We start from the raw sequence: 24,468 nt of genomic DNA, 5'->3' as shown, positions 1-24,468 counted from the left end.
AAAGGTCACCATGACAGGCTGAAGACAGCCTGGAAAGTTGCTCTCCGTACAACTAAAGACACAGCCCAAAGTAGGAAAAGGACTTATGATAGCAAGTCCAGTGGGGCTCTGATCAGATCTGGTGACTATGTACCACTTCTGTCCTGTATTTTATTACATCTCCGGAGATGTAATAAAATACAGGACAAATGGAAGCCAAATCCCCCCACTGTGGTCACCCACAACAATCCCGAACTGCCAGTGTACGCTAACCAGCCTGAACGAGGAGGTCCTGGGATAGTAGTACATAGGGACCAGTTGAAACATTGCACTCTTAGTCCAGACAGGGACCATAGGAGGCGTAGATCAGTACACCCTGAGGAGGCTGAAACCAATTGGGAAATGGCTCTAGTCCCACAAACCAAATACAGAGTGGGGCAAACCCAAACCCTAACAAGAATGGCCAGATCCTTCAAACTGACCTAGTATTACCCGAGGATAGGAAAATAGAAAATATGGGTAATGAACCACCAGTCTTAAGAAGGTCCCAGAGGGCTAATAAGGGCATACTTCCTGTTAGACTTAAAGATAATTATGTTATTGGTTCTATGTAGTGTTTTAATGAATATTGTTATGTATGGTATTAAGAAGTAGATGTGGAATGTTAAATGTTCTTTTGATAATTGCTAATGGGTTGTTGATATACAATGACATGGGTTATGTTGTTACCATGGGGCCCGGATGTACCGGTGTGAATATTGTGGATGTGGCAGTATTTTAGCAAGGGGGAATGTAAGGGGACTGTTGCCCCCTTACTAACACTCAGGGGGGGTGTTTTGGTGGCTGCTCCCAGCACTAAAAGGGGAGGGGTCGATGGCAAATCAGGAGCCTGAGACTGACAGTCCCCAGGAACAATGGGGAGAGGCCAATGCTCCAGATCAGCCTGATTGACAGGGCGGGCAGCTAATCAGGGAGTCAGGAGGCCAGAGGGGGTCCCATCCTCCGTGTGAGCTGGACTGGCCTGGGTCAGACAGAGTGGGGCCGAGCTAAGGAGAGAGCAGGGGCCCGAGCTGAGCTGCTGAGAGCAGAGCTGCAGCCCCAGAGCCAGAGCACAGCCCAGAGAGAGCAGAGCTGCCCTGGGAACAGAGCTGTAGCAACCGGAGCCAGAGGGGCCAGAGATGCAGCAGCCGTGCTGAGGCCGAGTGGAGCTGGAGCCGGGGCTGGAGCCGTCCGGAGCTGGGGCAGTCCAGAGCCGTGTGCAGTCCGAGTGCGGTGAGCAGCTCGGGAGAGGAGGGGGACCCTGGGCAGTGGGCCCAGCGCAGGGAGACGCCTCAGCCAAGAGGCCTTGCAGGCCAGACTTGCAGGGGGATCATAACCCCGACCGGGCGGGGGCGACGCTGGGAAGACGGGTCCTGCCACCTAGAGCCTGAGAGCGTGTGGCCACCGCCAGAGCAAGTGTCCGACCCGCAGCGTCTCTGCAGCACAGCCAGGGCCTGAGAAGGAGCCTGGGACCTACAAGGGACAGACTGTGACCTGCCCTGTCGTTCCAGAGACACTGGTTGTGATAGGTTTCAGAGTAACAGCCGTGTTAGTCTGTATCCGCAAAAAGAAGAACAGGAGTACTTGTGGCACCTTAGAGACTAACAAATTTATTAGAGCATAAGCTTTCGTGGACTACAGCCCACTTCTTCGGATGCATATAGAATGGAACATATATTGAGGAGATATATATACACACATACAGAGAGCATAAACAGGTGGGAGTTGTCTTACCAACTCTGAGAGGCCAATTAATTAAGAGAAAAAAAAAAACTTTTGAAGTGATAATCAAGCTAGCCCAGTACAGACAGTTTGATAAGAAGTGTGAGAATACTTACAAGGGGAGATAGATTCAATGTTTGTAATGGCTCAGCCATTACCAGTCCTTATTCAAACCGGAGTTGATTGTGTCTAGTTTGCATATCAATTCTAGCTCAGCAGTCTCTGGTTGGAGTCTGTTTTTGAAGTTTTTCTGTTGTAATATAGCCACCCGCAGGTCTGTCACTGAATGACCAGACAGGTTAAAGTGTTCTCCCACTGGTTTTTGAGTATTTTGATTCCTGATGTCAGATTTGTGTCCATTAATTCTTTTGCATAGAGACTGTCCGGTTTGGCCAATGTACATGGCAGAGGGGCATTGCTGGCACATGATGGCATATATCACATTGGTAGATGTGCAGGTGAACGAGCCCCTGATGGTATGGCTGATGTGATTAGGTCCTATGATGATGTCACTTGAATAGATATGTGGACAGAGTTGGCATCGGGCTTTGTTACAAGGATAGGTTCCTGGGTTAGTGGTTTTGTTCAGTGATGTGTGGTTGCTGGTGAGTATTTGCTTTAGGTTGGGGGGTTGTCTGTAAGCGAGGACAGGTCTGTCTCCCAAGATCTGTGAGAGTAAAGGATCATCTTTCAGGATAGGTTGTAGATCTCTGATGATGCGCTGGAGAGGTTTTAGTTGGGGGCTGAAGGTGACAGCTAGTGGTGTTCTGTTATTTTTTTTGTTGGGCCTGTCTTGTAGGAGGTGACTTCTGGGTACTCGTCTGGCTCTGTCAATCTGTTTTTTCACTTCAGCAGGTGGGTATTGTAGTTTTAAGAATGCTTGATAGAGATCACTTGCCACATAACCTCAGCCATGCTGAACACAACGCCATCTACAGCCTCAGAAACAACCCTGACATCATAATCAAAAAGGCTGACAAAAGAGGTGCTGTCGTCATCATGAATAAATTGGAATATGACCAGGAGGCTGCTAGACAGCTCTCTAACACCACATTCTACAGGCCATTATCCTCTGATCCCACTGAGGATTACCTAAAGAAACTACACCATCTGCTAAAAAAACTCCCTGACAAAGCACAGGAACAAATCCATACAGACACATGCCTAGAACCCCGACCAGGGGTACTCTATTTGCTACCCAAGATCCATAAACCTGGATATCCTGGACGCCCCATCATCTCAGGCATTGGCACCCTAACATCAGGCTTGTCTGGTTATGTAGACTCTGTCCTCAGACCCTACGCTACCAGCACTCCCAGCTATCTTCGAGACACCACTGACTTCCTGAGGAAACTACAATCCATCGGTGATCTTCCAGAAAACACCATCCTGGCCACTATGGACGTAGAAGCCCTCTACACCAATATTCCACACAAAGATGGACTACAAGCTATCAGGAACAGTATCCCTGATAATGTCACAGCTAACCTGGTGGCTGAACTTTGTGATTTTGTCCTCACCCACAACTATTTCACATTTGGGGACAATATATACCTTCAAGTCAGCGGCACTGCTATGGGTACCCGCATGGCCCCACAATATGCCAACATTTTTATGGCTGACTTAGAACAACGCTTCCTTAGCTCTCGTCCCCTAACGCCCCTACTCTACTTGCGCTACATTGATGACATCTTCATCATCTGGACCCATGGAAAAGAAGCCCTTGAGGAATTTCACCATGATTTCAATAATTTCCATCCCACCATCAACCTCAGCCTAGATCAATCCACACAAGCGGTCCATTTCCTGGACACTACTGTGCTAATAAGCGATGGTCACATCAATACCACCCTATACCGGAAACCTACTGACCGCTACACTTACCTACATGCCTCCAGCTTCCATCCAGGACACACCACACGATCCATTGTCTACAGCCAAGCTCTAAAATATAACCGCATTTGCTCCAATCCCTCGGATAGAGACAAGCACCTACAAGATCTCTATCAAGCATTCTTAAAACTACAATACCCACCTGCTGAAGTGAAAAAACAGATTGACAGAGCCAGACGAGTACCCAGAAGTCACCTCCTACAAGACAGGCCCAACAAAGAAAATAACAGAACACCACTAGCTGTCACCTTCAGCCCCCAACTAAAACCTCTCCAGCGCATCATGAGAGATCTACAACCTATCCTGAAAGATGATCCTTTACTCTCACAGATCTTGGGAGACAGACCTGTCCTCGCTTACAGACAACCCCCCAACCTGAAGCAAATACTCACCAGCAACCACACATCACTGAACAAAACCGCTAACCCAGGAATCTATCCTTGTAACAAAGCCCGATGCCAACTCTGTCCACATATCTATTCAAGTGACATCATCATAGGACCTAATCACATCAGCCACACCATCAGGGGCTTGTTCACCTGCACATCTACCAATGTGATATATGCCATCATGTGCCAGCAATGCCCCTCTGCCATGTACATTGGCCAAACCGGACAGTCTCTACGCAAAAGAATTAATGGACACAAATCTGACATCAGGAATCAAAATACTCAAAAACCAGTGGGAGAACACTTTAACCTGTCTGGTCATTCAGTGACAGACCTGCGGGTGGCTATATTACAACAGAAAAACTTCAAAAACAGACTCCAAAGAGAGACTGCTGAGCTAGAATTGATATGCAAACTAGACACAATCAACAAAGGATTGAATAAGGTCTGGGAATGGCTGAGCCATTAAAAACATTGACTCTATCTCCCCTTGTAAGTATTCTCACACTTGTTATCTAACTGTCTGTCTGTACTGGGCTATCTTGATTATCACTTCAAAAGTTTTTTTTTTTCTCTTAATTAATTGGCCTCTCAGAGTTGGTAAGACAACTCCCACCTGTTTATGCTCTCTGTATGTGTGTATATATATCTCCTCAATATATGTTCCACTCTATATGCATCCGAAGAAGTGGGCTGTAGTCCACGAAAGCTTATGCTCTAATACATTTGTTAGTCTCTAAAGTGCCACAAGTACTCCTGTTCTTCTTTTTACTGGTTGTGATGTTCCCTGCCACAGAGCGGGGTGATGTGTTTTCCTTTAACCTTTCCCATTTTTCCTTATTCTTTTTTAAAATTAATTGTTAATTAAACAACTTGTATTTGCTTTAAATTGTATGAAATGATCAGTGGGTCAGGGAGGTGCCCAGTGCAGAGAGAGTACCCCGGAGTGGGGACACCCTAGCCCCTGTCCTGGGTGACCACAGCAGGGTTGGGGGTCAAGCCCCCCAGGAATCCTGGGCCCAGCCTTGTCGGGGTTTACGAGGACTCTGCCAGACAGGAGAGTGGAAGGGGAGTCCTCAAGGGCAGGGAGGCCTCTGGGTAAAGGAAGTGGGAGCGAGGACTCGGATCCTTTCGCTAGCCCACTTCACCGGGGTAGTGCAGAAGCCAGGAAAGTTCCCCACACTAGCGGGACCATTTCCCCGCTTACACTAGTATAACCATCGGGACCACACTCCAAACCAGTGTGAACGCTGTACAGTCGCATCTGACTCCTCCCCTGCCATATGCTCAGGCGGGGCCACACGCTGATCCGCCCAGTGGCTCAGCCCTCCCACCTGGGCCGCTCGGTGCCTGGCCCTGGGGCGCCTCCCCTGCTGCACCCTTGGCAAGCGAAAATGAAACACGGAGCCGAGTCGCTGGGAAATTCCCCTGATGGAGCCTCCAGCAGCCAGAGACTCGTCTGGGGGGCAGCTTCCCACAGCTAAACAGGTACTGCTGCGTCCCCTTGGGAAGTGGGAGCCAGGACTCCTGGGTTCTCTCCCCGGCTCTGGGAGGGGAGTGGGGGCTGGTGGGTTAGAGCAGGGGGGGCTGGGAGCCAGGACTCCTGGGTTCTCTCCACGGCTCTGGGAGGGGAGTGGGGGCTGGTGGGTTAGAGCAGGGGGGGCTGGGAGCCAGGACTCCTGGGTTCTCTCCCCGGCTCTGGGAGGGGAGTGGGGGCTGGTGGGTTAGAGCAGGGGGGGCTGGGAGCCAGGACTCCTGGGTTCTCTCCCCAGCTTTGGGGGAGGAGGGGAGTTTAATGGGGTCAGGACGGGGGTGGGGAGGAGGTGCTGAGACACCTGGGTTCATTCATTGGCTCTTGGGTGACTCCAGCAGCTTCTGCAGGCCTCATGGCCTCTCCTGGGCCCCGTTTCTCTTTCCCCCGAGAGCTGGTTCTTTGGCTCCACCCCAGCAGTGACGGGCACAGGCGGTGTTTGGCTCTGCAGGGCACTGTGGGGACGTGGCATGTACCGGGGGATGCTGTGGCAAGAGGAACCGGAGCGGGACAGGGATGGGCAGGTGCGCTGGGCAGCTCAGTCACTTGGCGAGTCCTCAGAGCGGGGCATGTCCTGCCTGGGACTGGGTGTTATCTGGGGCCTCTGATCACGGAGCTCAATTCATCTCCAGGCCTGGGGGATGCCCTACTGGGGACCTACGAAGAAAGAGGGCTGGGTTGGGAACCTCAGAGGTGTTGCCAATGGCTAATGCTCCGTCTTCCCCGTTCCCCCAGCACCTGTTCTGGACCCAGGTGTCCTAGGGGCCCTGCCTGCCACCCCCCCCCCGACCGCCTGGATGGCCTCCTCCCCCGACACCGACCTCAGGTGCCTGCTGCAGACCGCCCTGGACGGGGCACCCAAAATCAATGACCGCAACTCAACGGTGCATGAGTGCCCGGCGCTGCGGGCCTGCCCCAGCTGTGGGGCTCTGGTGACCCACACCCAGAAGGGCTGCCCCACGGTGTGGTGTGCCGAGTGCCCGTGCTCCTTCTGCTTCCGGTGCCTGAAAGTGGGTTACTGCGGGTACGAGCTCCCCCGATGCCTCATCCAGAAGAGGCAACAACTGCAGGGCAAGGGAAGCAGCCAGCCCCAGCTGTGAGCCGGGAACATCTTTGTGCCAACAGGCAGGGGACAAACGGACGAGGGGATGGACCCTCCTGCCCACCCCTCCCTTTGGGGGTGTCATGAACATTCAGCTAAGGGTAGCATAAAATCCCTCCCTTACCTGGAAAGGGTTAAGAAGCTCAAATAAACTGGTTGGCACCTGACCAAAAGGACCAATAAGGGGAGAAGATACTTTCAAATCTGTGGGGGACGGTTTTTGCTTTGTGCTCTGTCTGTTGTTCTCTCTGAGACAAAGAGAGAGGCCTACTGAAATGATACATCTAATATTACAGAAATAGTAAATAATAGCAAGGAAATGCCTTAGATTATCTTTTGTTTTAGTTTGTGAATTTTCCCTGTGCTAAGAGGGAGGTTTATTCCTGGTTTGTTTTTTTGGTTGTTTTTTGTAACTTTAAAGTTTTGCCTAGAGGGAAATCCTCAAGCCTCCCCAGGAAAGGGGGTGAAGGGCTTTGGGGGGATATTTTGGGGAAACAGGAACTCCAAGTGGTCCTTTCCTGAATCTTTGTCTAACTCACTTGGTGGTGGCAGCGATACCATTCCAAGGCAAGGAATTTGTGCCTTGGGGAAGTTTTTAACCTAAGCTGGTGGAATATAAGCTTAGGGGGTCTTTCATGTGGGTCCCCACATCTGTACCGAGAGTTCAGAGTGGGGAAGGAACCCCGACAAATCAGCTGTTTGCCGTGAGCTTCACCATGGTGGCTGCTGCTGTGTTCAGGGACCCCGGGCTTTGGTCCCCCTGAGCCAAGAGATCTTCCAATAGCCCGGGCCAGAGACAGGGAGCCAGGTGCCACCTCCAGCGGCACTAGGTGGGATGAAGCGGGATGAGATTTGAACAGCTCCAGCCCACGGCAATGAATTTCTGTTCTTTGGCCCGGAGGAATCCCGTGCCCCATTCTGGCCCCTGCAGTTCCAGCAGGGCGATGGTTAAATCAGAGAGGGGCCAGAGAAGGATTTGAAACCCTGCCTCGGACTGAGAGATTCCCAGAGCACACGTCTGATACACGCTCTCTGACGTAGCAGACAAAGTAATTACGCCACCCAAGGGCTGGGAGTTGAAGCTGAAATGAGGCATCAATTTGTCACTACGTATGTAATTAGCCAGTGGAACTATTTCTCCATCCCTGGTAACTCTTATAACGAGACGGGCTGTTCTGACAGACCTGCTCGGGTTCCCACAGGGACTACTTGAGGGCGGGGGGAGGTCTCTGTGTTTTAGGGGGTCGGACTAGGCGATTATGTCGAGTGATGTATGGGACGTGTCAGGCATGTACCGGGATGCACTGAGGACACAACAGAGATCTAATGGCAGGTACGTATGCTAAATTGGCCTGTGGGTTTTATTGCTACGTGACCCATCATGCCCGGCGTTCACGGAAGCATCTGGCCCGAGTCGGTCGTTAATGGTTTGAAATCAAGCTAGATTCATCCAGCGTCTTCGTGACGGCCAGGGAAGCCCCTCCATCGCCCGGCCCCTGGAGCGCCGGGATCCAAAACCCAGCTAAGGAAGGAACTGAACCAGTGAGGGAACTGGGCCAAGCGGCTGGGTAGGGGATTAGCAACGGGTCACTTGTGATATATAAATACCTCCGGCTGAAATGTGTCATGGGGGGACGCACCTTTGATGCCGCACGGGCCGGCTTCCCGGAGACTGATACTGCAGAGAACGGTTGTCCTGCACCGTGTGATTGGCTCGTACTGATAAACCGGCCTGGAGTCAGTTATTTGGTCTCTTGAGTGTGTTTCACACCGAGCCGAAGTGGGGTCAGCAACTGACTCTGTAATTTCTCAACAGTCACAAGGCTCCCCTCTGCCCTTAGACTCAATGAACACAACATATTGGCCAAATATAAATTGGGTTTTTTGATGTCTCTCTATTGTTCTCTCCCTGGCTCTGGGAGAGCAGTGGGGGCTGGTGGTTAGAGCAGAAGGGGGTGGGAACCAGGACTCCTGGGTTCTCTCCCTGGCTCTGGGAGGGCAGTGGGGGCTGGTGGTTAGAGCAGAGGGGGGTGGGAGCCAGGACTCCTGGGTTCTCTCCCCGGCTCTGGAAGGGGAGTGGGGGCTGGTGGATTAGAACGGGAGGGGGCTGGGAGCCAGGACACCTGGGTTCTCTCCCTGGCTCTGGGAGGGGAGTGGGGGCTGGTGGTTAGAGCAGGGGGGCCTGGGAGCCAGGACTCCTGGGTTCTCTCCCTGGCTCTGGGAGGGGAGTGGGGGCTGGTGGGTTAGAGCATTGGGGGGCTGGGAGCCAGGACTCCTGGGTTCTCCCCCCGGCTCTGGGAGGGGAGTGGGGGCTGGTGGGTTAGAGCAGGGGGGCTAGGAGCCAGGACTCCTGGGTTCTCTCCCCAGCTCTGGTTTTTCTGATTTGGTGATCTTTTCCTTCCTTGGCTTTTGGGGGTTTGGGGTTTTCTGTGGCATCACTTTGCCTGGTCGACTTAATCCCATGTCAGAGTTTCTGAGACCAATTTTATTTACACACACACATACACTGCTCACTGCCGAGTCTCAGCGGGTTTCTTTGGTCCCCGAATCAGAGGTGAACGTGACAGCAAGGGTGACGGTGCAGGTCACCAACCACAATTTCACTGCCAACCTGGCAGCTCCCTCCTCTGAGGACTATAAAGAGTTTGTCTGCAATTTCACGCAGCAGGCAAGACCCAGAGAGGCCACCGGGACAGGGGCAAACCCTGGCTGAAGCATTAGCAAGAGATGTGTTTGGCGGTGAGTGGGCTTCGGAGGGGCCCGAGGGGATGAGAATTAGCTGTGATGGATTGGGGCAGGAGGGGGTATTCTGCTGGATATTAGTGGAAGTGTTAAGAACTAGGATTAGAGAAAGCCTTTATGAATAGATGAGGGGGCGATCCAGCTGCCCGCCTGGGGGAATTCCCTGCATTCCTCCAACCCTCCACTCCCCAGGGCCCTATCTCAGTTGAGGGGGCGATGGAAGGGTCGCTGATGCTCCGGCACTCTTGAATGTGCACCCTTCTCCCTTTCAGAAGAATATGATTTACAGCCCGGTGCCGGGGATTCGAGACAGAGATTCTGGCTCTGGGGTGAGTACCAGAAATGCCCCCTCGTGGGACGCAGGCTGGAGGGGCGGCCAAGCCGCAGCACAGGCAGGGAGAGGGGTCCAGGTGTGTGAGTTTCAGTTCCTGACACCCCTGGGTCCAAAATCTCCCAGCTGGCGTGCAGGGCGCTGCTGGATGCAGCTGACCTTGGATGTGTATCGGGTGCAGCAGGGATGGACGCCCCGTATGGGAGTCAGTCATGCTCTGCTGGAGGGGAGGGAGCAGGCAGGGGTGCCAGGGAGGAATGTGGGGGGTGCTTGTCTCCTCAGCCCGGGCAGCATGGTGGTGGATCACCGGGTCCTCCTGGCTCTGCCCATCAGCACCAAACTCCAGGCAACGTTGGATGATCTGCTCCGGGAGCATGGCCTCGTTCCAGCCGGATTGCCAAGGCAGCAGCCGTGAGACTCTCAGCAGTCGGGAGGCTCGGGAGGTCCTGGGGAAGGTGATTGGGTTTGGCAGGGAGATTCCTCATCACTCGGCCCCAAACTCTCCCGGACAGGGCGTAGGGGGTGCAGATGCTGTAGGGAACAGGGCTTTTCCAGGAAGCCTGCTGGGTGGGGCTGGAGCTAGGGCAGCCGGCATGGGGCTGGGGACTTGCGGTGGCTGGGGAAGCCCAGTGATGCACACGCACAAAATGAGAAATGACTGCCTAGGAAGGAGTGCTGCAAAAAGGGATCTGGGGTCACAGTGGACCACAAGCTAAATATGAGTCAACAGTGTAACGCTGTTGCAAAAAAAGGGAACATCCTTCTGGGCTGTATCAGCAGGAGTGTTGTAAGCAAGACTCGAGAAGTCATTCTTCCCCTCTACTCTGCACTGATTAGGCCTCAAGTGGAGTATTGTGTCCAGTTCTGGGCCCCACATTCAGGAAAGAGGGATAGCTCAGTGGTTTGAGCATTGGCCTGCTAAACCCAGGGTTGTGAGTTCAATCCTTGAGGGGGCCGCTTGGGGATCTGGGGCAAAATCAGTACTTGGTCCTGCTAGTGAAGGCAGGGGGCTGGACTCAATGACCTTTCAAGGTCCCTTCCAGTTCTAGGAGATGGGATATCTCCAGATGGGAAAGATGTGGACAAATTGGAGAAAGTCCAGAGAAGAGCAACAAAAATGATGAAAAGTCTAGAAAAATATGCCCTACGCGGGGTGTCACGGAGTGTGGGGGACTCAGGACCCTGCACCCCCGGCTTCCTGCGATTCACCATGTGTGACGAACTGGGCCTGTTCTTACTGTGGTGTGTGAATGCTGACAGGGGAGTGTGGCTGGATAGTCTGCATTGGGGGTGGGAGTCTGAGTCTGCCCGAAGGCGAATACCTGAGCGTGTAACATGAGAACCCAGGAAGGGGTTAGAGGCCAGGTGACACCTTGGCCCGGGAAACTGAACAAAGGCTGTGGGAGGGGTCGCTGAAGGCAGAGTGCTGGAAGCGGGCTGGAGAGATGGCTGGGAGGCAGAGATGGCTCTGACCCCCCAAAGGGGGGTGGGCTGGGATGCCCTGGGACCTCAAGCTGGACCTAACTGAGGGGGCCCTGTTGTCTGTGCCTGCAAGACCTGTCTTGGACTGTATTCCTGTCATCCAAATAAACCTTCTGCTTTACTGGCTGGCTGAGAGTCATGGTGAATCGCAGGAGGCCGGGGGTGCAGGGCCCTGAGTTCCCCAATACTCCGTGACACCATGACTCTCAGCCAGCCAGTAAAGCAGAAGATTTATTTAGACGACAGGAACACAGTCCAAAACAGGTCTTGCAGGCACAGACAACAGGATCCCACCCAGTTAGGTCCATCTTGGGGTCCAAGGGCACCCCAGCCCCTTTGGGAGGTCAGAGCCCCGTCTGCCTCCCAGCCAGCTCTCAACTCTCTAGCTTTTGTTCAGTTTCCGGGGCAAAGGTGTCACCTGGCCTCTAACCCCTTCCTGGGTTCTCAGGTTACATGCTCAGGTATTCTCCCTCGGTCAGTCTCCCATCCCCCAACGCAGACCATCCTAGCCACACTCCCGTCAGCATTCACAGACCACAGTAAGAACAGTCCCAGTTCGTCACATCTCTCCCCCTTTCGAGACCGAACTGAGCGGGGTCACTTTAGCCAGTGACCCGGGGAAGTTCGAACCTACCCCCGTTCCCATGGATGCCCCCGCATCCCTCCCATTCCTTGGTGAGAATTACACCAGGCCCCTACAGTTTCACGCCCCCCCCTTAGGTCAGGGGTGCTTGATGGCACTCGCAGTTCGCATGTGGGAAGGTTTATGCGGCCTGTGCCCTTTTCCCACCCCCATACCCCTGGGGTTCCAGCTGGGCTGGGGTCTTCTCCCAGCGCTCCAGTCTGGAGGTCTGTGCTTTGGGCTCTCTTGGTTTAGAGCCGCCCTTTTAACCTTGGACACCCTCCGGAAAGGATCCTCTATGCTGGGCAAGGGTCCTAAAGCTGTTTTCCCCTTGTCCCAGGCCTTCCTCCCCCTCTGACAGGGGTCACAGGATCCGCAGTACTGTCGGACAGTAACAAAGACCCCAGGCCAGTAAAAGCTCCATAGCAGCCTCTGCTGGGTACGCCAGGTTCCCTGGTGCCCTGAGAGGGGAACGTCATGGGCCCGGCACAGCAGCTGGCGGCGATACTTCTGGGGTACCACCATCTGCCGCCTGATCCCCCCTGACTCCATTTTCCCTGGGGGAGCCCATTCTCGGTACAGGAACCCCTTCTCCCACAGGAACCTTTTCTGGCCCCCTCTCCCCATGGTCTGTACCGCATTGAGGTCGGCCAGGTCCCTTATCTTCCGCAAGGAGGGATCTCTCTGTAACTCGGCCTGGAACTCAGCAGCTGGGACAGGGATGGCCACCTGCTCTTTCTCGCCCGCTGGGTCTGAAGCTGCAGCCTCCCTGAGCCGTGTCCCTGGGCGTTCCCTCCCCACCGGGTTAGGGTCCTGCGCCTCGGGCAAGGCACCCTCCCCAAGGCCAGGGTGCCGTGCCCCTCGCCGGCTCTGACTACGGGTCACGACCAGGGCACCCTGGGGGTTGCTTGGCCAGTCCTCCAGGTCCCCCCCCATCAACACCTCAGTGGGCAAATGCGGGTGTACCCCCACATCCTTGGGGCCCTCCTTGGCCCCCCACTTCAGGTGTACCCTTGCCATGGGCACTTTGACTGGGGTCCCGCCCACCCCCGTCAGGGTCAGGTAGGTGTTGGGCACCACCTGATCTGGGGCCACCACCTCGGGCCGGGCCAGCGTCACCTCTGCGCCTGTATCCCAGTATCCATTGACCTTCCTCCCATCCACCTCCAGGGGAACAAGGTACTCTCTCCGGAGGGACATCCCCGCGCCCACCGTATAAACCAAAAACCCTGAGTCTGGAGCATCCAGCCCCCCAGAGGAGCTGGCCTGGAGCTCTCCTCCCTCCTTAGCAGGTGGTACTCTGCCAGACCCCCTTCCCTGGGAATGCTGCCTCTCGCCCGGCTGGGTCTCTACCCAGTCAACCCTCTGTGGGTTCGGTCTGCTCAGTCTGTCCCTGAGCCTGGGGCACTGGGCCCGTATGTGGCCTTTCTGGCCACAGTGATAGCAGCCCATGTCCCGTGGGTCCCCTCGAGCAGGTCGGATGGACCTGACGCTGGATGTTCCCCTTTGGTGGGGGTTCTCCATATTTCCTCGCTGGGAGGTCCCATGGTGACTCTCGCTCTGCGTTGTGGTGGGACTGTTCCTTTGGGACTCCTCCCAGTTATCCCCTGCCCGACTATTCACAAACTCGTCGGCTAGCTGGCCTGCGTGCTGCTGGTTCTCTGGCTTTTGGTCCATCAACCATCGCCTCAGGTCGGATGGGCACTGCTCATACACGTGCTCCAGTATGACTAGGTCAAGCTGGTCCTCTTTAGTTTGGGCCCCAGCTGTCCACTTGTGGGCATACCCCTGCGCCCGGTTGGCTAGTTGTAGGTATGTGACCTCACAGGTTTTACGATGACTCCGGAACCTTTTCCGGTACATCTCAGGGCTCAGCCCAAACTCGCGGAGCAGGGCCTTTCTGAACAGTTCGTAGTCCCCTGTCTCCGCCCCTTTCAGTCGGCTGTACACCTCCCTGGCTGTGGGGTCCAGTGAGGGGATGAGAAACTGGAGCCTGTCTGCAGGGTCAACCTGGAGCAGCTCGCAGGTATTCTCAAAGGCCGTCGGGAAGGTATCCATGTCCTCCCCCTCCTTACGCTGGGCCAGGAAGCATTGATCAAAGCTCTTTGCAGTCTTGGGTCCCCCCTCGCTCACCGCAGCCAGGGCCCCACTGCTCCTCGGCCTGGCCAGTTCCAGCTCCTGCTGACGCTGTTTCTCCTTCTCTTCCCGCTCCTGCTTCAGTTCTTGCTGCCTTAACTCGAGCTCTTTCAGTCTCAGCTCCCTGTCATATTCCAGTCGCATCCGCTCCCGGGACGGGGAGCTCTGCCGGGACGATCCCCTGCTGGCCGCCGGGGTCAGGGTGCCCTCGGTATTCGCTGGGCTTCCCCCAACCCCTCCCCTAGGCATAGGTAGGCCGGGTCTCGGGATGTCCTCGGCAGCAGTCTGACCCCTCCCAGCCATGTCAGGCCCCGGGGCCCACGCTGCATCCGCCGGGCGGCTTCCCTCAGGGACGGGGCTCGGTTCATCCAAGCGATCCCTCTGCTCCAGCTGGGCAATGAGCTGTTCTTTGGTGGACCTCCCCATGCGCAGCCCCCTCTGCCGGCACAGCTCCACCAGGTCGCTCTTAAGGCGTTTAGCATCCATCCTCCTGCTGGCCACTCGCCGGCCTGTGCTCTCCACTTTCCACCATTCCCAGGGGGACCCCTAGTGTGCCAGCCCTTCTTCAGGTCACCACCTCTCTGCCAGGGTCGAGCTGCAGACTCCTCCGCCCCGGGACCGCTCGCTGCGATCCCCCAGGGGACCCTGTTACTGCAACAGTCCTTCTCTCTGGTCACACACTCTCAGGGGTCAATCACCCCCTGAACCATCTCTCTCTGACGCTTCAGCCCACCTGGTCCCCGTCAATCCCCCTTCGTTTTACTGCTCCCCAGTCACTTACTGCAGGAAGTGCCGTCCACGGGGTGCAGTACATCCCACGGCTGCCACCAGTTGTCACGGAGTGTGGGGGGAGCTGGGGAGAGAACCCAGGAGTCCTGGTGCCCAGACCCCCTGCTTTAACCCTCTGTCTCGGAGTGTGGGGGGACACAAGGCCCCACATCCCTGGCTTCCTGCGATTCACCATGACTCTCATCCAGCCAGTAAAGCAGAAGGTTTATTTAGACGACAGGAACACAGTCCAAGACAGGTCTTACAGGCACAGACAACAGGACCCCCCCTCCGTTAGGTCTATCTTGGGGTCCCAGGGCACCACAGCCCCCTTGGGGGTCAGAGCCCCGTCTGCCTCCCAGCCCTTCCACCAGCCAGCTCTGAAACTCTCCCTAGCGACCCCTCCCACAGCCTTTGTTCAGTTTCCTGGGCAAAGGTGTCACCTGGCCTCTAACCCCTTCCTGGGTTCTCATGTTACACGCTCAGGTATTCTCCCTCGGTCCGTCTCCCATCCCCAGTGCAGACTATCCTAGCCACACTCCTGTCACGGAGTATTGGGGAACTCAGGGCCCTGCACCCCCGGCTTCCTGCGATTCACCATGACTCTCAGCCAGCCAGTAAAGCAGAAGGTTTATTTGGATGACAGGAACACAGTCCAAGACAGGTCTTGCAGGCACAGACAACAGGGCCCCCCTCAGTTAGGTCCAGCTTGGGGTCCCAGGGCATCCCAGCCCCCCCCTTTGGGGGGTCAGAGCCATCTCTGCCTCCCAGCCATCTCTCCAGCCTCCTTCCAGCCTGCTTCCAGCACTCTGCCTTCAGCGACCCCTCCCACAGCCTTTGTTCAGTTTCCCGGGCCCCGGAGTCATCTGACCTCCAACCCCCTCCTGGGTTCTCATGTTACAAGCTCAGGTATGTTCCCTTGGGCCGGCTCCCATCCCCCGATGCAGACCATCCTAGTCACACTCCCCTGTCAGCATTCACACACCCCAGCAAGAACAGTCCCAGTTCGTCACATCTCTCCCCCCTTCGAGACCGAACTGAGCAGGGTCACTTTAGCCAGTGACCCGGGGAAGTTCGAACCTACCCCCGTTCCCATGGATGCCCCCGCATCCCTCCAGTTCCTTGGTGAGAATTACACCAGGCCCCTTCCGTTCCACGCCCCCCCTTAGGTCGGGGGTGCTTGATGGCACTCGCAGTTCGCATGTGGGAAGGTTTATGCGGCCTGTGCCCTTTCCCCACCCCCATACCTCTGGGGTTCCAACTGGGCTGTGGTCTTCTCCCAGCGCTCCAGTCTGGAGGTCTGTGCTTTGGGCTCTCTTGGTTTAGAGCCGCCCTTTTAACCTTGGCCACCCTCTGGAAAGGATCCTTTATGCTGGGCAAGGGTCCTAAAGCTCTTTTCCCCTTGTCCCAGGCCTTCCTCCCCCTCTGACAGGGGTCACAGGATCCGCAGTACTGTCGGACAGTAACAAAGACCCCAGGCCAGTAAAAGCTCCGTAGCAGCCTCTGCTGGGTACGCCAGGTTCCCTGGTGCCCTGAGAGGGGAATGTCATGGGCCTGGCACAGCAGCTGGCGGCGATACTTCTGGGGTACCACCAGCTGCCTCCTGATCCCCCCTGACTCCATTTTCCCTGGGGGAGCCCATTCTCGGTACAGGAACCCCTTCTCCCACAGGAACCTTTTCCGGCCACCTCGTTCCATGGTCTGTACCGCATTGAGGTCGGCCAGGTCCCTTATCTTCCGCAAGGAGGGGTCTCTCTGTAACTCGGCCTGGAACTCAGCAGCTGGGACAGGGATGGCCACCTGCTCTTTCTCGCCCGCTGGGTCCGAAGCTGCAGCCTCCCTGAGCCGCGTCCCTGGGCGTTCCCTCCCCACCAGGTTAGGGTCCTGCGCCTCAGGCAAGGCACCCCCCCCAAGGCCAGGGCGCAGGGCCCCTCGCCGGCTCTGACTGCGGGTCACAACCAGTGCCTTTTGGGGGTTGCTTGGCCAGTTCTCCAGGTCCCCCCCCATCAATACCTCAGTGGGCAGATACGGGTGTACCCCCACATCCTTGGGGCCCTCCTTGGCCCCCCACTTCAGGTGTACCCTTGCCACGGGCACTTTGACTGGTGTTCCGCCCACCCCCGTCAGGGTCAGGTAGGAGTTGGGCACCACCTGATCTGGGGCCACCACCTCGGGCCGGGCCAGCGTCACCTCTGCGCCCGTATCCCAGTATCCATTGACCTTCCTCCCATCCACCTCCAGGGGAACAAGGTACTCTCTCCGGAGGGACAGCCCCGCGCCCACCGTATAAACCAAAAACCCTGAGTCTGGGGCATCCAGCCCCCTAGAGGAGCTGGCCTGGGGCCCTTCTCTCTCTTGAGCAGTTGATAAGCTGCCAGCCCCTCTTGCGTGAGAAGCCTGCCCCTCGTCCGTCTGGGCCTCTACCAAGTTAACCCGGTGCGGGTTCGGTCTGCTCAGTCTGTCCTTGAGCTTGGGGCACTGGGCCCGAACGTGGCCTCTTCGGCTGCAGTAATAGCAGCTCATGTCCTGTGGGTCCCCTCGAGCCGGTCGGTTGTCCCTGACGCTGGGCATTCCCCGTGGGAGGGGATTCCCCATATTCCCTCTTTGGGAGGTCCCAGGGTGACTCTCTCTCTGCATCGCGGCGGGCCTGTTCCTTTGGGGCTCCTCCCTGCCACCCCCTGACCGGCTCTTTACAAACTCATCAGCCAGCTGCCCGGCGTGTCGCGGGTTCTCTGGCTTTCTGTCCACCAACCACAGCCTCAGGTCGGATGGGCACCGCTCATACAGTTGCTCCAGTACCAGCAGTTTAATCAGGTCCTCCTTCGTCTGGGCCCCACCAGCCCACTTGCTGGCGTATCTTTCCATGCGGACGGCTAGTTGCAGATATGAGATCTCAGGGGTTTTATCTTGACTCCGGAACCTTCCCCGGTACATCTCAGGAGTCAGCCCAAACTCACGTAGCAGGGCCTTTTTGAATAGTTCGTAGTCCCCTTTCTCTGCCTCTCCCAGTTGGCGGTACAATGCCACGGATTTGGGGTCCAGTAAGGGGGTAAGGACCCGGAGTCTGTCCGCGGGATCCACCCGGTGCAGCTCGCAGGCCGTCTCAAAGGCCTCCAGGAAGTCATCCATGTCCTCCCCCTCCTTGTATGGGGCCATGATGCACTTATCAAAGCCCCGTGCAGTCCTGGGTCCCCCCTCACTCACCGCAGCCGGGGGTTCGCTGCCCTTCAATCTCGCCAGTTCCACTTCATGCTGACGCTGTCTCTCATTCTCCTGTCTCTGTCTCTCTTTCTCCTCCCGTTCACGCTGATGCTGTCTCTCATTCTCCTCCCGTTCATGCTGTCTCTGTCTCTCTTCACGCTGATGCTGTCTCTCTTTCTCCTCCCGTTCACGCTGATGCTGTCTCTCATTCTCCTCCCGTTCATGCTGTCTCTGTTGTTCACGATCCTCCAGCTCCCTCAGTTTTAGCTCTTTCTCCCATTCCAGCCAATTCCGCTCCCCGGATGCCGAACGTCGCCGGGAGGATCCTCTGCTGGCCGGGGGGGTCACGGCGCCTTCGGTATTTGCTGGGCTCCTCCCCACCCTTCCCCTAGGCATAGGAAGGAGGGGTCTCGGGAAGCCCTCAGCAGCCGGCTGACCACTCCCAGCTGGGACAGACACTGGTGCCTGCGCTGCATTTGCCAGGCTGCTTCCCTGAGACACAGGGATCAGTTCATTCGCGCGATCTTCCGCCTCCAGCTGGGCGATGAGCTGTTCTTTGGTGAGCCTCCCAATGCGCAGCTGCCTCTGCTTGCACAGCTCCACCAGGTCGCTCTTACGCCGCTTGGCATACATCTTCCTGCTGGCCACTCACCGGCCTGTGTGCTCACAGCTCCCCACAGTTCCCAGGGGGACCCCTAGTGTGCCAGCCCTTCTCGAGGTCACCACCTCTCTGCCAGGGTCGAGCTGCAGACTCCTCCGCCCCTGGGACCACTCGCTGCGATCCCCCCGGGGGACCCTGTTACTGCAAAAGTCCTTCTCGCTGGTCACACACTCCCAGGGGTAATAACCGTCTCTCTCTCACTCTTCAGTACGCCTGGTCCCCGTCAATCCCCCTTCGTTTTACTGCTCCCCAGTCACTTACTGCAGGAAGCGCCGTCCACGGGGTGCAGTAGATCCCACCGCTGCCACCAGTTGTCACGGAGTATTGGGGAACTCAGGGCCCTGCACCCCCGGCTTCCTGCGATTCACCATGACTCTCAGCCAGCCAGTAAAGCAGAAGGTTTATTTGGATGACAGGAACACAGTCCAAGACAGGTCTTGCAGGCACAGACAACAGGGCCCCCCTCAGTTAGGTCCAGCTTGGGGTCCCAGGGCATCCCAGCCCCCCCCCTTTGGGGGGTCAGAGCCATCTCTGCCTCCCAGCCATCTCTCCAGCCTCCTTCCAGCCTGCTTCCAGCACTCTGCCTTCAGCGACCCCTCCCACAGCCTTTGTTCAGTTTCCCGGGCCCCGGAGTCATCTGACCTCCAACCCCCTCCTGGGTTCTCATGTTACAAGCTCAGGTATGTTCCCTTGGGCCGGCTCCCATCCCCCGATGCAGACCATCCTAGTCACACTCCCCTGTCAGCATTCACACACCCCAGCAAGAACAGTCCCAGTTCGTCACAACTCCCCTGTCAGCATTCCCAGACCACAGCAAGAACAGTCCCAGTTCGTCACATGGGGAGATTGAAAAACGTGGGTTTGTTTAGTCTGGAGAAGAGATGACTGAGAGGGGAAAGTTGATCCGCTGCCTTCCAGGTCTGGGTGATTGCTAAGAGCCCGTGTTGCTGGGGAGCTGCAGAAAGCAGGGGGAGGTTGTACGGGAGCCCGTGGACGGGGGGAGGAATCCAGCTGTTTTAGGGACACCCCCGGAGGTGGGGTGAGAGATCCTGCAGGCGAGGGGCAATGCAGCCACGCTGGGACAGGGCGCTGCTCAGCTGGGACGCTTTGCCCCTGTTCGCTGGTTAACGTGGCGGGGCAGAACTGGACTGATTTTCCATGTACATGTAGAAGTTAGCGCAGCTCCGCTGGTGAAAAGGGGCGCTATCTCTTTCATTCAAAGTCCAGCCTTGGCGGGGCGGGAGGCCTGAGGGCTGGAAAACACAGACAGGGTTGATGCAAATCCCCCCCGGGACGGGCGGATTTGCCCAGAGCTGTTGGTGAGCCAGAGGCCTTGCAACGGACGCCGTGTTCGTGTCAAACGCTGTAACAGCGCACGGTGCACCGGGCTTAGGGGGAAAACCCTTCCCCGGGCCGGGACCTGTGTGTGGGAACAAGCTGTGACACAGCCCCTCTGCTGATGCTGCCCGTTGAATGAGAACGCACTTGGGGGGTTAGAAAGCCGGGCCATGTTACGATGTCATGGCCCGGAAACAGCCCTGGAACCATCCACAGCAGAAAAACCATGACAAGCTGGGGCTGGTATGCGAAAAGGGGAAACTGAGGCACAACCCCCTCATGACCGTCTCAGCTAGATGCCAGAGTGAGAGCCCTCTGGAGAACACTGTTTGAATCAGGTGGCCAGGGCTGGCGTTAGGTTTGCCGGGGCCCGGGGCCGGAGCCCAAGGCTATGCATAGCCTGCCAGGGAGCTATAAGAGAACTGTGGGGCCCCGAAGCTGGTGTCTCAGATCGGCTTATGCTTGGTCCGGGGATGCTTGATTCATAAGACTGAGGTCTCCAACCCCGTCAGGATCACCCTGCTAATTCCCAAGCTCCGTATATGGCCTGCCCGTTCGTGCTGTAAGCCGATGAACTGACCCTGGAAGGAACTTTTTCCAACTCGGCGACTCACCAGCGCTGCCATGAAGCTGAGCTAAGAACTTTACTCATCTCTGTAGGTATAATGATCTTTTAACCACACTAGTCCCTCTCTTTGCTGTTTTAATAAATCATAGTTTAAGAATTGGCCAGAAGGATGTATTTGGGGGAGATCTGAAATACCCATTGACTTGGTGGGCGGATGTGTCCGGTCCTTTGGAACTGGTAGAACTTTATATCTGATGAACAAGATTTTAGGTGATCCACATCGTATTCGACCTGGCCGTCTGGGTGGGAGCCCGGGGCTGGGTTGCTTTCGGGGAGCAGTGGTTTTGGCTTCTGGGTCATCCGGCAGGTATTGGACCCTGTTTCTTCCACCTTCCTTGCACAGCGCTGGGATGCCGGGATCTCAGGCCAAAGGTCCCTGTCACGGGGTGTCCACCCCGCCCTCGCCTGGCCAGGGGGAAAGGAGGCCGGATGGTAGGGTGACCAGATGTCCCAATTTTATAGGTTTCAGAAGCCCTCTACACCAATATTCCACACAAAGATGGACTACAAGCTATCAGGAACAGTATCCCTGATAATGTCACAGCTAACCTGGTGGCTGAACTTTGTGATTTTGTCCTCACCCACAACTATTTCACATTTGGGGACAATATATACCTTCAAGTCAGCGGCACTGCTATGGGTACCCGCATGGCCCCACAATATGCCAACATTTTTATGGCTGACTTAGAACAACGCTTCCTTAGCTCTCGTCCCCTAACGCCCCTACTCTACTTGCGCTACATTGATGACATCTTCATCATCTGGACCCATGGAAAAGAAGCCCTTGATGAATTTCACCATGATTTCAATAATTTCCATCCCACCATCAACCTCAGCCTAGATCAATCCACACAAGCGGTCCATTTCCTGGACACTACTGTGCTAATAAGCGATGGTCACATAAATACCACCCTATACCGGAAACCCACTGACCGCTACACTTACCTACATGCCTCCAGCTTCCATCCAGGACACACCACACGATCCATTGTCTACAGCCAAGCTCTAAGATATAACCGCATTTGCTCCAATCCCTCGGATAGAGACAAGCACCTACAAGATCTCTATCAAGCATTCTTAAAACTACAATACCCACCTGCTGAAGTGAAAAAACAGATTGACAGAGCCAGACGAGTACCCAGAAGTCACCTCCTACAAGACAGGCCCAACAAAGAAAATAACAGAACACCACTAGCTGTCACCTTCAGCCCCCAACTAAAACCTCTCCAGTGCATCATCAGAGATCTACAACCTATCCTGAAAGATGATCCTTTACTCTCACAGATCTTGGGAGACAGACCTGTCCTCGCTTACAGACAACCCCCCAACCTAAAGCAAATACTCACCAGCAACCACACATCACTGAACAAAACCACTAACCCAGGAACCTATCCTTGTAACAAACCCCGATGTCAACTCTGTCCACATATCTATTCCAGTGACATCATCATAGGACCTAATCACATCAGCCATACCATCAGGGGCTCGTTCACCTGCACATCTACCAATGTGATATATGCCATCATGTGCCAGCAATGCCCCTCTGCCATGTACATTGGCCAAACCGGACAGTCTCTACGCAAAAGAATTAATGGACACAAATCTGACATCAGGAATCAAAATACTCAAAAACCAGTGGGAGAACACTTTAACCTGTCTGGTCATTCAGTGACAGACCTGCGGGTGGCTATATTACAACAGAAAAACTTCAAAAACAGACTCCAACGAGAAACTGCTGAGCTAGAATTGATATGCAAACTAGACACAATCAACTCCGGTTTGAATAAGGACTGGGAATGGCTGAGCCATTACAGACATTGAATCTGTCTCCCCTTGTAAGTATGCTCACACTTGTTATCTAACTGTCTGTCTGTACTGGGCTAGCTTGATTATCACTTCTAAAGTTTTTTTTCTCTTAATTAATTGGCCTCTCAGAGTTGGTAAGACAACTCCCACCTGTTCATGCTCTCTGTATGTGTGTATATATATCTCCTCAATATATGTTCCACTCTATATGCATCCGAAGAAGTGGGCTGTAGTCCACGAAAGCTTATGCTCTAATAAATTTGTTAGTCTCTAAGGTGCCACAAGTCCTCCTGTTCTTCTTTTTGCCAATTTTATAGGGACAGTCCTGATTTTTGGGTCTTTTTCTTATATAGGCTCCTATTACCCCCCCACCCCCATCCCAATTTTTCACACTTGCTATCTGGTTGCGCTACCGGATGGGCCAATGCACCTGGGGAAAGCTCGCCTGGCAGAGACAGCCGGGCGGAGGAGCCTGGGAAGGCCAGGAGCTAGGGATCCAGACCGGAGGGTCGCTGAGCCGGAACCCACAGCAGCAGGCGGGCGGGCGGACCCAGGTTCCCCCAGCAGCCGCTATGGGCGTGGTGCCAGCGAGACCGTGAGGAGGATCCCTGCCCGAACCTGTCTGGGAGAAGAGAATTTCTACACTCACACCCCCCGGAAGGGGAAGCTACAATAGCGACCGAGACGGAGGGCTCAGACCCGGAGCGAGAGCGGGGCCGCGGGCAGAGCAGGAGGTTGTGAGCCGGCGAGGAGGAGGCGCCGTCCCTGCGGTGAGTGGATCCCTGCCCCCGTCGCAGCCCCTGGTTTGTGATGTCCCAGGCAGAGCTGAGCCCCTGGGGGGCGGGGACGGGCCGTGCTCAGACTGGCACCAGCTGGCTCAGACGGGTATGGGGGGTCCCCTTTCTTTCTCTCCCCCCCCACCCCAAGCGTTCATCTCTGTCTCACCCCTCTTTCCTCGGTGCCTGCCAGAGCCCCGCCCTGCCAGCCTCCAGGGCATGTGGGCCTCCTGCAGGAATGCAGTGAATTTGGCCACCCTCCGGGTGTAGGCACAGATGGACCAGGGGGGGTCTCGACCTGCCTGGGGGGGGAACAGAGCGGGGACAGGCACAATGCCCTCCCCCCCTCGCTGTTCTGCGCGGCCCTCGACGTCCGGTCGTACCCTGGCTCCGGCAGGCGGGTGGTGAGCTCTCGGAGGGACACGGTGCAGACACACACCCCCAGAGAGCCACGGGGGGATCTCACGGCCCCTCTTCCCTGCCCCGATACAGCGCTGGAGGATGGGCACGTGCTGCGGCTGTTGCCGTGACTGTAGCAGTGAGACGAGTGTTGACTACGGAGGGGGCAGCGGCATTGCCTATTGGCTGGAGGCCAGCGCTGACGGCGGCGGGGACTGCAACTTCGGGGGTGACGCGGGCGGTGGCGGTGACTGCGGAGAAGGCGGTGACGCGGGCGGTGGCGGTGACTGCGGAGAAGGCGGTGACGCGGGCAGTGGCGGTGACTGCGGAGGAGGCGGTGACGCGGGCGGTGCCTGTGGTGGTGAATAAACCTAGCAGCCGGAGCTGGCCCGGGGAGTTGGTGGCACGTGGGAGCAGCGGGGGAACAGCTTCCAGGCAGCCAGGACTCAGGGCTTGACTGTGGCACCTGAAAAACAAGGCTGGTTCCTCACAGACCCTCTGCTCTCCCCGGCTCTGGGAGGGGAGTGGGGGCTGGTGGGTTAGAGCAGTGGGGGCTGGGAGCCAGGACTCCTGGGTTCTCTCCCCGGCTCCGGGAGGGGAGTGGGGGCTGGTGGGTTAGAGCAGCGGGGGCTGGGAACCAGGACTCCTGGGTTCTCTCGCCCGCTCCATGTTTCTCAGCTACATTGCAAGCCTGTCTCAAATCACCAGGGACTTGTCTCTCTCAGTGACCTGTAATGTTTGTGGCTTTATTTATATCTGGACATGTCGAATTTTGGTGGAGAATTGATTATTCTGTCGCATATTTAAGAATGTTTTAGTTGATTGAAATGTTCACGGGTGTGGGAAATGCGTGTGTGGGGGGTAGGACTTGTCTCGCTGCTTAATGTCAGTCAAGGTTGACTTAAAGGTTTGTGACTGTTCAC

General features: G+C 56.0%; 1 protein-coding gene across 3 annotated transcripts; it reads left to right on the top strand.

Moving 5' to 3' along the window:
• Positions 1 to 8,989: 8,989 nt before the first annotated feature.
• LOC135975907 (uncharacterized) lies at positions 8,990 to 24,130 on the top strand. Of its 3 annotated transcripts, none has more exons than XR_010593024.1 (4): positions 8,990 to 9,726; positions 20,449 to 20,596; positions 22,724 to 23,140; positions 23,639 to 24,130. XR_010593024.1 is itself a non-coding variant. In XM_065569154.1 (3 exons), exon 3 carries the CDS (start codon positions 21,201 to 21,203, stop codon positions 22,383 to 22,385), a length of 1,185 nt encoding a protein of 394 aa, XP_065425226.1. In that variant the 5' UTR covers positions 8,990 to 9,394; positions 9,670 to 9,726; positions 20,449 to 21,200; the 3' UTR covers positions 22,386 to 22,646. The 3 variants fall into 3 exon arrangements, 1 of the variants encoding a protein (XP_065425226.1); XR_010593023.1 differs by having other exon boundaries at positions 20,449 to 21,026; positions 22,688 to 23,140; XM_065569154.1 differs by lacking the exons at positions 22,724 to 23,140; positions 23,639 to 24,130 and having other exon boundaries at positions 8,990 to 9,394; positions 9,670 to 9,726; positions 20,449 to 22,646.
• Positions 24,131 to 24,468: the final 338 nt, after the last annotated feature.

The sequence above is a fragment of the Chrysemys picta genome, chromosome 16, assembly GCF_011386835.1.
Source record: "Chrysemys picta bellii isolate R12L10 chromosome 16, ASM1138683v2, whole genome shotgun sequence".
Lineage (NCBI taxonomy): Eukaryota > Metazoa > Chordata > Testudines > Emydidae > Chrysemys > Chrysemys picta.
Note: the sequence above shows the minus strand (reverse complement) of the source record. Positions and strands in the feature narration are given on the sequence as shown.